The sequence below is a fragment of the Monomorium pharaonis genome, chromosome 11 (assembly GCF_013373865.1).
Source record: "Monomorium pharaonis isolate MP-MQ-018 chromosome 11, ASM1337386v2, whole genome shotgun sequence".
Taxonomy (NCBI): domain Eukaryota; kingdom Metazoa; phylum Arthropoda; class Insecta; order Hymenoptera; family Formicidae; genus Monomorium; species Monomorium pharaonis.
In genome coordinates this window covers 890608-903700 of record NC_050477.1, presented here as the reverse complement: position 1 = coordinate 903700, position 13093 = coordinate 890608, and the positions used below count along the sequence as shown (strand labels likewise).

Sequence of the window (13093 nt, the reverse complement as noted above, 5' to 3'; positions counted from 1 at the left end):
ATTTTTATAATCTACAGATTTTTCTTATTTTTATTGTAGAACGAGAGTTTTGAAGCCTGATACTCTGAATCGAAATTGTGCGAGCCGATTATTTATGTGGAAGAGGATGAATGCCCGTATTGCGCACACGAGAGAGTTAATTTTATTCATGGAGTGGTGCATTGACAAAGGAAAAGTGATGATTCACGGTATGATATTCGAATAGAATTTCCTTTCCGGATGGAACATACTGCACGTTACGTATGCAGAATTAATGCGTATCTCGTGTGTATAACACGAGGAATAAATTATTCCGCTGTGCATCATCTTCCAGAACTTAAATTGTCCAGGTGGCCTTTTCCAATAGGATAATGTGAAATATCTATCGGTATGATTGTTAATAATTGTTAATGATAGAACGCGCCTGGCTGCAAAAAAAGAATCACACACGGGAAATATGCGCGTACGTATATAGGAATTTATATTGACGCTGGAAAGGAGCGCGAGTAGGAAACGAGGTATATGGTCGTCACTTCAGAACTATCAAACGGGATTCCACGTTATATAAGTGAGAGGCGCGTATCGCGGTGATGAGTGGATAATTTTCTTTTTCGCACGGAGTTGCGCCGGAGTATGCACAGTATGTCACAATAACCGCGGGCCAGCCCCTTCGCCGTGTAATTAAGATCTCGAGTACCTGCTTAATTCGCCACAAATACGTTAATTACGCAGACGGGAACAACCGGTGCACTATGCTCTCGAGGAGTGAGCGAGAGAAAGATTATTTAAATTAATTAGAACTAATACAAAAACCACAATTTTTCGATCACGAGAAAGAAAGAAAGAATTTGAGACTGAGCGCAACTTCTAATTTTGCGCTCGTAAGCACGCTCTCTACTTAATAACTGTATTTTATTTTAAAAATCTGCATTGACAAAGATGTCATCTGATATGTCATCATGCCCCGTATCATGATCATAACGTATGTTCTAACAACGTTTGCGCAAAATCTTGGGCCTGACGTATATTTTAATTTCCTTTTAAAGTAATAAGCGCGTTGTGTATGTGTAGCTGAATCTGCAAAACGTATCTCAGAACTTAGATCGGAATTGAGGTCATGATTTGAAGATCGAGAAAGTAATTGTAACCGATTCAATCGCAGACTAATCGCTTTAATTGTTGCCTCTTTCTGGTTCAGTTATCGAGCGACGTGCTTGATACAATTACAACGTAACGTCATGTGTATTTTGCTACTTTTCGTAGCACTATATGAAAACCTAAACAAGTATTTTGCAATTTGTTAATTAATATTTAATTGCGTGAGCGTAAAGAACAGGAAATATAATTTTCGATGGTGGATGAAAAGTTGTAAATAATTTAATTTCTAATCATTAACGGTAGTGTTATGTAAAATTTGAACTTTTATTCTATTATTAAGAATAATTATTATACTGTCAGATATCCTTTGACGGAGAGAGAGTTGTAATAGCTAATTTTGATGACAATTGCATTAATGAGCTAGAAACTCTATGAATGTCTACAATAAATTTTCGTTAGAAAGGAGATTATTCAGTATATGTGCGCATATATATGCAAAATACATGCATTTAAACCTAATATGTATAGAATATTTTTTTAATTTCCATCAAATTTAGCAAAATCTTTAAACTTTGTCATATAGGAGAAATACACAGAATGTTTATTTCTATTGTAAGGCTGAAATTTTGTGTTTTATCGCGGGACTGCGTGAGTGAAGAAAAATTTGAATATAAAAGATGTACGTGCACCGGCTAATTTTGAGAAGGGACGATTGGCATAAGGAGGACACTAAAGAGAAGCGCTGTTGAAGAAGAGTGATTTTCAGGACGATCGAATACCGAGACGATCGGGTCTCGGTGCTTCATCTCGAGGCATACGGCCTTTGCTTTCACTTTCTCACGTGGTAGAGATGAGCAGACACCCTCTCTCTCTCTTCGTACCGTTGCCGCGAGGCTAAATTACTCGCCAGCCGGCTAATCCGGTGGTCATTGTGCGCTAAAGGCGTCAAAAACAAATGCTGAAAAACGTTTTGATGACATTTGAAAAATTTGTACTTATTAATCTCGCATGTCTTGTGTGAAGCGAGAAAACCGCGATGCCACACACGAAAGTGTAGAGATATCGCGTAAAAACAAGATTACGCAATAGGTCATGGTAAATTAAAACAAGCTAGAGTCAAGATGTCGAAAAACATAAAACCTTGTCAAAAAAGATCGGGACAAAATAAAGAAAGTTATTTCAGTTTGTAATAATATAAATATTATATATGTACGCGATACATATTGTTGTTAATAGCTATGATATTACGTAATTATAAAATTGTAATATTAACATCAATTATAAAATTAAAATCCATTCACTTTCTCTTGGATCAAGATGCCGCATACACAAGCACGTATTGCGTAACACAAGTGTCACAGGTCGGGATGATCGTAAAAGATCGATTTGTTCGACTTCGCGCACTGTTATCACAGTAATTTATTTTATGAGAAATTTTATTAGAAATTCCACGATTTCGATATTTCGTAAGCCATTCCGAAAAAGTCATTTAAAATAATTATAAAAAGATATGTAATTTCTTCGTTAAAAGTCTTGTCAATCGATTTCGTTCGAATCTTTTATAAATGATCGATTTCGTTGTTTACATTACATTGTTCTCGGCTCGTTTTCGGCTATCAGCGTTGAAGAGGGGGGGGGGGGGATATCCTCGGCAAACGCGTGGAACATGCACGCGTGTTACATGTGAGGTGGAGGACGTTCCTGACAAAAATCTCTACACTTTCACTATCTGGAGTCGAAGTGCGTGACAGATGGGGAAGGGGGAAGACGGCCAAGCAGTTTGGAAAAACGGGGAACTTGGTTCGTTATTGGCCGTATCTCAAGGCTAAACCTGCGCGGAAGATGCACACGCCGGATCGTATGCACAGACGTGTGCGCCTGACGGAAGTCAAATGTACTCGCATACGCTTAGCACCTTTTTGCATCCGCTTAAGTAAGAAACCTTGCGGCGGATACCTTGTTCGGGTAGCCGGTCGACAATCCTGAAACACGAGAGTTATGGAGTCGACCGCGAACGGAAACGCGTGTCTGCTTTGCGCAACGTATGTATTTTTAGAGGAGAAAGGTATCGAGAATCGCAACAATCGTGTCTAAAAAAAATGCCTGTCCTGAGTAGACTTCTTGACAACGAATGACATGAACGTCTAATGGACTAGGAGTTTTATTTAAAAGAATTTTATTTTATTTAGATAACAGTTGTTTCAGAAATAAGATTGATTGAAAGTAAAAGCAACGTAGTTCAGAAAATTTATACGAGCACATTTTGCTTTAAACAATTCCACAAAAGAGCAATTGAAAATAATTATGTAGATGGTTGCTAAAATGTCTAAATTTTTTTAGTATTGCTCATCATACATGAACATTCTTTATAATAATTTTGATGGTTCAAATTATATTTAGATTTCTATTTAGTTTAACTTTTAGACTTCAACAAAATCAATTTTTCATACCTATAGAGAAAACGGACGAGATAAAATTATGTGAAATAATAAATTTTCCAAGGATATCCGAGAATTTCCGAGGATTATAATCGCGAGATGCTGCGCATCCGCGAAAGTATCAGGCCAACGATGCTACCACGGAAAAAATAGTTCACTGAAACCTTTGACCTTCCGCACTTTCTCCGTGAGCATGCCGGCAGTCTATCGCATAGGAATTGTCATGCTCTTTGAAATTCACCAATGATTCAATATCGGTAAGACTGGCCTTTAAATGGTAGTTAAAAGTTTAAGAAAGAGAGAGAAAGAGAGAGAGAAAGAAAGAGAGAGACAAGAGGACGAGAGAGTCGCGAAGTTTAATAATTACCAATGGAAACTCACGGGAAGATCGCACAGCAGAGTGAAGACGATAAGGGTGCGTCCGTCCAGTTCGTTTTCCTAATTGCCACGGACTCGGGGAAATTATTCTACATGTACTTAATGAGGGAGAATTTATGTTCCTTAGTGGCGAGAATAATGACTTGTACGTGTAAGATTACTCCGGGAAGCAAATATCACATCACGGTAGCCTAGGGCAGAGCTCCTTGCAAGTTACTAATACTTGCCGAGGGGAACGAAGCATACGGGGGATTCCGAGTGCGCTCGGATGGATAAGTTAATGCAAAATTTCTAATCAGAAGTTAATAATTGAATCTCACAAAAATCTGGACTAATGTCTACTACGTGCAAGATTATTTCTAGCCTGAACGGAATGGCACAGAGCGATTTCTCTCATTCGGAATATATCCGAACGCATTTACAATAAACGTGAAATTGGTGAACGTATCCCGTTATGCAAAGATGCAATAAATGCTAAGAAAGACTCGCTAAATTATATAAAAATCTTTTCCTTTATAATAATGTATTATTTATAACGAGACCGTATGTCACCGATGAGATATTAAGATTCACATTTTTTTCTCAAGGCAAACTTTAATATTCTGGCATTCTAAATGTAAAATTTAAAAACACGCCTCTCTTTCTCTCTCTCTCTCTCTCTCTCTCTCTCTCTGTCTCCCTCTCTTACCGCGATTCTCGCGAGAATCAACTTTCTCGATTTTCGGAACTCTGGCAGTTTTTGAAAGTCGCTGCAAGTTTTCTCACAGGTCGCTTCTTAATGCGACGTGTAATGTAAAATATAAAGTAAGAGAAACGATTCGCGGGAGAATAAACCGTAATTGGAAATGTCTAGACGTCATCGTTATTATCGTCATATATCGTCACTTATGATTCTAAAGAATTCTTCCCTATCGTTCGCTTTTATCGAACGCGAAATCTGTCGCTCACGATCGTTGGCATAAGCAAGCGGCTGCAGGAATTACCGAATAGAAGTTCTTACACCCACTATCGCACGACGCCGAGAATCGCCTCGTAGGTGCAAATATCGTTCCATCTACGAGCGAACCGAAGACAACTTTCGCCCTCCAAGGCTGAGAAGATTCCTCGCGGCGTAGAGCTCATCGCGGCGCGCGTAATAGAAACGGACGGACGGACGGACAGTCTTTGAAAAATATAATGCCCGATTCGTTAATTATCTTGTTACCGAGATATGTACGTATGACGATGTCGAAACGAACCTCTAACGGTTAGATATCAGGCAAACAGAGACGACGAGAGAAACAGAGTTAACGAATTTAATTTATGATGGGATATAAACATTCACCAAACATTCCAGCAAACTTAGGTATATTTTAACGTTCACGTATATTTTAATGGTTTTTAAAAATAACGTTAGAATTTCACAAGATATAAAGTCAGTTACATTCTGAGAAAAGAAAGTTATTAAGTTGACTAAAATTTTCAAATTGATTAAATTATTTTAGTTTACAAACTTTATACATGTATCGTAACTTAAATACGTAAATACAGAAATCCGTTGAGTTTTAGTTGAAGTATTTATATAGACATTTAATTTAAATACTCTGAAGAAATTTAATCAAGTTGAAAAAATTGACAAATTTCTTTTCTCAGTGTATATTGCTGGAAATAATGAGTTGCTTTGTATAAGTATGTAAATCAACGTAAATATCAGCGACTAAAAAATTGAAATATTATGTTTGCGCAATTGTTTACTGGAAAATCCCGAACTGGATATGTTGAAATAAATGTTCGAAGGAGGTAAACATTTATTCGCGAGATACAAATGTTAATTTCGTGGATCGCAAATGCAGCGAGTCAAGGACGATTTTGTGCGATGTTCTTGAGATTTAAATTCTAAATAAATTTTTTTTGCTTCTCTCTCTCTCTCTCTCTCTCTCTCTTCCACCCTCCCTCCCTCAACGTATTACATGGACGGTGCGCTGCAGGATGCAAGACAGGCTAAATTGCGAAATTTCAATTGTCGAGGTACGACCTCGATCTTCGTGCGGCAAGTGAATCGGGCCACGTGATTCTTTTGCTCGTAGATCGGTCCTTTGCGTGTACCATACATCTACCTTAGCTTCAACCTCCTGCGGAAGTGACCTTATCATATCAAAGAATCGATCGCTACAATTTCGCCTGTAACGAAACCTCCTCTCCGATCGCGAACGATTTCCACCTGTGCGCAAGATCGATCCGATTCTAATTAGACGCCAACTGTCTAGGGACGTTATGTACCTGATATCAGAGAAAACCTGTGAGAAAGTTTAACTTTTAAAGTTTCGAGGCTACTTAGAAGTCCCGAGTTCCGACAAAGGTATCTAAATGCCGCTGAAGAATTCTCATTGCCCGTTGCAATTCTCGTGCAATTATCCGGCAGATTTCGCTCAGCTATCTCAAGTATCCAACGTCCCTAGAATGTAGTCCCGAATAACAGAACGATCCGCGAGGCCGCTTGTGGACGCGACGGACTCGAGCCGTTCTAAGCACGACAAGGTGCTCGCTGTTCCGTCCGTCGTAATTCCTCGGATTACTGCTGGAATGCAACCGAGCACTCCTTCGATGCACCCTCCAACGAGTGCAATGAGTCGCGATCTCGCGCCGGCAAAGGCCACCAAACGACCGGTCACGCCGAACTAAACAGACGAGACGTTCGACGAGCGTTCCTATCGAGGATGAATTAAAAGCACGAAAAGGAGAGAGAGAGGCGAAATATTCGTACATCTTTCAATTTTACGAAACTTGCAAGGAAATAATGGAAAAAGTAAGAAACTAGGAAGAGATTCTTCTATTTTAAAATCAAATTAATCATTTACTGAACATTTTTCTTGGAAATAACGCGTTATAAAGTATTGAAACTGCGCTTTAAATTACAATTAATGAAAAATCAGTGAAATCGGTGAAAATTATTAAATGACAATGAATACTCATTAATTATCACAGCTACAGTATATCACTGCAAATTAGTGATTGCAATTTAGAGAGTAAGACTAATTTTCTACACGCACAGAGACCAATATTGAAATGATTAAAAGACACAACTCAACCACAATTTAATTTTCTTTTGAAGACGTGAGAAAAATTTCTTAAAAAACTTCTTTTCTCTAAACCCTGACTCAGAATTGTGTGGAATTGTATTTGTAATTTTATTTTGTAATGCAAACTTTTAAAAAAACTACACAAATATACGTTAAAGTACGTGAATTATCTAAAAAGGGGCTTAAGTTGTAAAAACACAAATTAACCGTGTGAATAAAAGTGGCGTCATAGATAGAAACTGTGTATCTACGTAGTGGCGCAATGCGAATATCCTTTCACACAAAATATGACTACTTTGAGGTTCCATTAGAATAATTGTCCCTGACGGGCATCAGCTTTTTTCTTTTATCTCTGTTGAAGGCTCACGCGATGATGTTGTCTATCGCCACACCCTTCACACACGAGTCAATTGCAAAACGTAACTTTCTTCCATCTATAGCGCGACAGCGAAGCTACATCATCTGCGAAAGCAGTTGCGACAAAGCGGCCGAACGGCATAAAGTCGATGTCATTAGAACCATGTCACGATGTCACGAACGATTATCTTAATACATGTGCTACTGCGCCTCCCCTAACGATATATAATTCCAAGTAATCATAAATAAGAATCGACATGAAACGTTGAATTTAATCATAAGGCGCCGATCCGCCTTCTATCTAACGCCTATCCTTGACGGGGGCTTCTCCGAAGGGGGAACGGAATCTCTAGAGAACTACAGAACCCCGCGGCCTTTCCGCCGGGCAACCTCTTCCGTGCGTGTACGGGCGGCACAAATAGCGGGCACCTACGCGTTATTATGCATCGCGCGCGCGGGAGAGGTCTCTCCTCGGGATAGAGACGATAATGTCTCCCGCTTTCCCGCGCCGCGGTTTTCTCCGTCGCCCAGGCCGTCGGCCGCCTACCTAGGTAGTAAAACGTGTAAGTTACACGGGAGTCCGCCGCTTGGTATGTGGCATACCCCACGTACGTACGGCTACGTGTTGCCGTCGTTGCCGTTGGCTGCTCGACCGAACGAGGCCCGGTTGCCGTAAGTGACGTAACGAGAGAGACGTTACGTCCCGCAGCGGACCCCGTGTGCACCGTTCTCTTCTCCGCTAATGCGACGGGGCCCTGGACCCCTACCCCCGGTTTCATCCGCGTAGCTCGCCCGGCGGAGCCCCATCCTCCCAGAAGGCATCTTCTCCGCGCGCGCGATCCGGCCTTCTTCTCTTCTCGGGCGCGAACGTTCTCCGAGCTCCTGCAGTCGCGTCCGCGAGTCTGATCGCGCAGGTAACGACGCGTAGGAGTGCGAACCCGAATTCGAGAGGCCGAGCGAACCCGCAAAGAGGAGAGTATCTCGAGAAGGCTCGACAAAAAAAGCATGGAGTCCACGAGGCGATATCTCGCCCTAATCTCGGGTACGTGTAATTAACGCGGCAAAGTGGAGTTCCGATTCGCCGAAGTGAAATATAAAGAATTAATAATTTGGACCTTGTTGGACGTATCGTATACCACCAGATATTTCAAAATTTAATATACCCTCGAAGGATTTTATTCAATGATGACTTGAGCGATTTCTAAACTTTGCGATAATCCGCACTTTCGATCAAAACGGTTTCCGTGCATGCGGTTACGATTATATGAATATCTACGATCTTTAATACGGATATCTCCGAGTAGAAAGGTGCATCGACATCCATCAAGACTATCATTATGTCTTATATGTTTTCATGATTTGCAAAAAGTGTTTGCTATTCAAATCTTTAAATAAATCGATCGATGAGATTGAAATTTTGAACACTTCTATGATAATAAAGAATTTCACAAAAAAAAAAAAAAAATACATTAACTTTTGGATTAAAATAGAAAAATTGTATATCGATACATAAACACGTCTTGATATATTCGGTTATTTTAATTTTGCATTTGATTATATTAATTCAAAAAATTCGAAATATATAATAAAATATTAATAATTAGTCACAACGGATTACAATTCGTTCTTATCTGTTTTTTTTTCGGTTTCTTTCTTTTTCTCTTTTTTTAGTAAATTATATTATTTTTTACTCGGTAAATTTATTACCTAATTTCGAATATCAATCATAAAAAAAGTAGTCGATAATAAAATTCTGGATTTTGCTGTGCATTTCAGTGGGAATATTATGGAGTTGCGTATTAGCTCTCCAAAGACCACCACCGAGATATTCTCAACAATACATGCCGGAAACCTCGTTCTCCTGTCGCAACAAGATTGTCGGTAGCTATTACGCGGACCCTGAGACCGACTGCCAAGTCTTCCATGTCTGTGTCTCTGTGGCTGGCAGTATTCAGGACTATAAGTAAGTGCTCTACTTGTGATTTTGTTAAGTAAAAATTAATTTTTTAAGTGTTTTATTTAATATATTCTAAATAAAATGTTAAAAAGTAAGAGGTTTAGAATCTATCGCCTAGTGTGTTCCGCAAAATTATTTAATTACTTTTTGCTAGGTTCCTTTGTCCCAACGACACTGCTTTCGATCAGGAGAGTCAAACCTGTGCGGACTGGTACGATGTGGATTGCGAGGCCGCGACTCTCTACTACGCCAGCGATAACTTCGACTTGTATAGAATCGGTTCCGGTCTGGAGTCCGTGAGCTACGACAACTTGCGTAGCGACGCCGAACCCCAGGATAATCTTCAACGTAGCGAAACCAGCGACGCGGTTCGATCCTCCGCGAATACGGTGAATCGATTATCTTCGTCCAACTATAACAATCGCGAGGTACTGCGAAGTAGCAGCAGTAGCAACTTCTACAACAGGAACAACAAGGAAGACGATTACGACAATGACAAATCGTATAAGGAGGATCAAGACGCCAAGAAGAAGGTATCGGGTGGTGTCAGGAAGACCAGTAGAAAGCAAGCATTCACCAACGGCAACAACTATTCGTCAACGACCACCACAGTCGCGCCGGCCGTGCCCAGACAGAACACTTACAATGGCAATTATTATAACAGCAACAACGCGTACAATCAACGATCCACGACATACGCTTCATCGACGACCGTCCAACCGCCACAGGAGACCTACAACAATAGAAATCAGAACGCGCAAAGATACAACGTACCATCGTCGTCCACGTATCGACCTAGCACGACGTACCAGGATACATATAGTAATTACCAGTCGTCCAGCACGACTGCCAAAACGCCTCCGAACGTGTACCATACGAACTTCTACAATCTCTACAGCTCAAACTATAATCAACAGAATACTGGCAGTTCCGTTCAACCTACAACACTGAGACCCAGCAGCTACAGCCCGAAGACTAGCTATCAAACTTATCAATTCGCGTCATCCACCACCGTTCAGCCGACTACTAATTATCAGACCAGTCAACCAGACTATACCAATTATCAACAGAAGAGCTACAACAACATCCAACGAGGAACCAGCGCATCCGTTGCGTACCAGTCCTCTACGCCTGCGCCTACTGTTTATAATAATAATTACAACAATAATTACAACAACAATAACAACAATAATAATAATAACAATAAGGGCCAGTATAGACCAGCCACGTCCACTACTCAGGACATTCCTCAGACCACCGCCAAATACTACTCCAACAGTTTTGCAAGCAACAGCTATGCACCTACCACTTACAGTCCAGCAACAAAAAAATACGTGAATGTAGACAGCGCTGTCATACAGACCGCTTTCAGAAACAACGACAACGGCCAGTATTACGACAAAACGAGTCAATCGGTCAAGCCTTCCACTCAGTACTACGATAGCACGAAAACGCCCAAGAAGGCAACTCAGTATAATAATTACGACAATGCGAGCAGCGGCAAGTCATATTACATCGAAACGAGCACAGGTAGCTCATTCAACGTCGCGAGGTCCTCCGTAGGGATCGGTTTCAGTCCCGCGAGTATCAATCACCTCGCCGAATCGCCGAGAACCACCACGCCGGTACCAAGGTAAACTATAACAATCTTCGACTTGTTATAGCCACCAAATATAGATCTGTCCAAAAAGTTCGTAAAGTCACTTGAATTCGGGTTTAATCCTAACTTGTGAACAAAGTTACAAAATATTATTAATTTAAAACTGAGTTAAAGAAAGAAAACAATTTTATCGAAAGTGAAAGTGTACATTATAGCTCTTTAACAGCATATGATACTTATCTTTCATCATGATATTTCCTTTTTTTTTAAGTAATTTTTAAGTAATTTTATAAATCAACTCTAACTCTGAAAGTCCAATCGTAATATTTTTTCTTGTTGCAGACGACCTTCTTCTAGCGCTACCACCTACAACCCGAATACCTTTAGTTCCACTCAGAGAACCGTTCAACCGACGACAACGTCACGTGGAATTACCTACGTTAGCGGATCCGCAAGACCGTTCACGTCAACGACTAGATTACCCAGCAGCAGTAGCAGCAGCAGCAGCAGCACGACAGCGCGATCATCGAGATCGGGAAAGAAGAACGATTACGACTACGCGTACTACGATAGCACGGGTGGCCTAGAATACGACGGAGTCGACCTCGAGCACGTCACCAGCAACAAAGAGTCTACGAAAATCGCGAGGAATTAAAACAGTCCCGCCTCGTTACATTATCGCGTCGAATCTTGTCGATACCAGTGATGTAAAGTATGGAGGAGCAAGTATCTCCATGTAGTTTCAAGTATAGGTACACTTTTTTTAACATTTAACGTCTATACTTGGATATATTCCTTTGCAGCTAAACAACTGTATTTGTAGACAGATTCATTACTTTTTTTTAGTATTTATTCTCAAGGTATATTCTTAAAAAAAAGCATTTGATTACAAATTCTTCAAACTGATTGCATATTCAATGATGCAATAATGATTATCAAACATAAAATTGTATGAAGGTAAAGCTTTTAATTAGCTGCAATTTTGTGTACTTTTGGTACAGTATCTGTACCTGGATACTGAAAATAAAAATACCTTTCACATCACTGGTTGATAAGACGATTCCTTGTGAATTATCGTTTATTAGTGGCCAGTCATCGTCAAAATCGGTCTTCGATTAAAAGTATTCGCGTAAAGAAACGCGAAAGGAGAAAGCGTATAAATATTGAATACCGATTTTGAGAGTAAACAAGAAGAATCATCGATCGATATTGATCCACTTAAATGCGTATATGTTCAATCGAGATTTGACGGTTCGTCCGCCGTTATTAACAATATAATTTCGTAGTTCAGTATTCTAGGCTAATTGTTTATACATATTTTGCGACGCTTAATCCGCGAATCATTAAGCGTCGACATATCGATATTATACAAACGTTGAGAAATTTATAACAATGATAGTACAAAAGATTGTTTCAAATTGTTTCGCCGATATTAATCTTTTCTTTTTTATTTTGTCGCATAAAAGAAAATGTTGAGATAACTGATAATTAATAACGCTTACTAAATACTGGTACAGTAGTATGAAGTTTGATTGTCGAATCGTTAAATTTTCCACGTATTTTGTGTATCGACAAAAGCCTGCACAAACCGTATTCGAATTTAAGATCGTTTAATTATCTGCGTTTTAATTATTTGCGTCCCCTCCCCTAAAGTATACGTACTGTATATACACTATAACTATTTTAATTAAGAAAAGCATTAAATAACATGGTTTATTACTTTATCCTTTCTTAACGATAGTCTTACGTTTTTTTTCTCCTATCATACATGCGTTAAAACGTGAATTTCAATTCGTGTACAAATACATACAATTAGATTACGTATCTTTTCTTCCGATATTGCAAGTTTTTTTTATCTCATGGCACTATACCAAAAATAATAATTTCAACTTTGATCATTGGACAAATGATTCTCACGATCACCACGTATTAATCTTTTTGCTTCTACTTCTCGATAATAATATACGCGACAATCGCGAGGTTATAACAGGAAACTATTACGATTATTTCTAATTTCAATCACATATCTTAATTAAATTGTCCGTCCGATCAGTCCACGAGAAAATTCATCGTGCAAGTATATACTACGATTGCACGGAGTTTATTCGATAAAACTGTCGTTACCCGTGTTACCGACTGTAATGTATGGTTCGATACTGTGCATGATAAATGTGGAATGTGTGACGCTACGGTCGCACGGGGCTCACTTAATAAAACTCTCGTATAC

General features: G+C 39.5%; 1 protein-coding gene across 1 annotated transcript; it reads left to right on the top strand.

Moving 5' to 3' along the window:
* Nucleotides 1-4220: 4220 nt before the first annotated feature.
* LOC105836791 (probable serine/threonine-protein kinase DDB_G0276461) lies at nucleotides 4221-12606 on the top strand. Its single transcript, XM_012681072.3, has 4 exons — nucleotides 4221-8351; nucleotides 9086-9272; nucleotides 9421-10899; nucleotides 11209-12606. The coding sequence occupies exons 1-4, from the start codon at nucleotides 8315-8317 to the stop codon at nucleotides 11519-11521; spliced, it is 2016 nt and encodes a 671-aa protein (XP_012536526.1). The 5' UTR covers nucleotides 4221-8314; the 3' UTR covers nucleotides 11522-12606.
* Nucleotides 12607-13093: the final 487 nt, after the last annotated feature.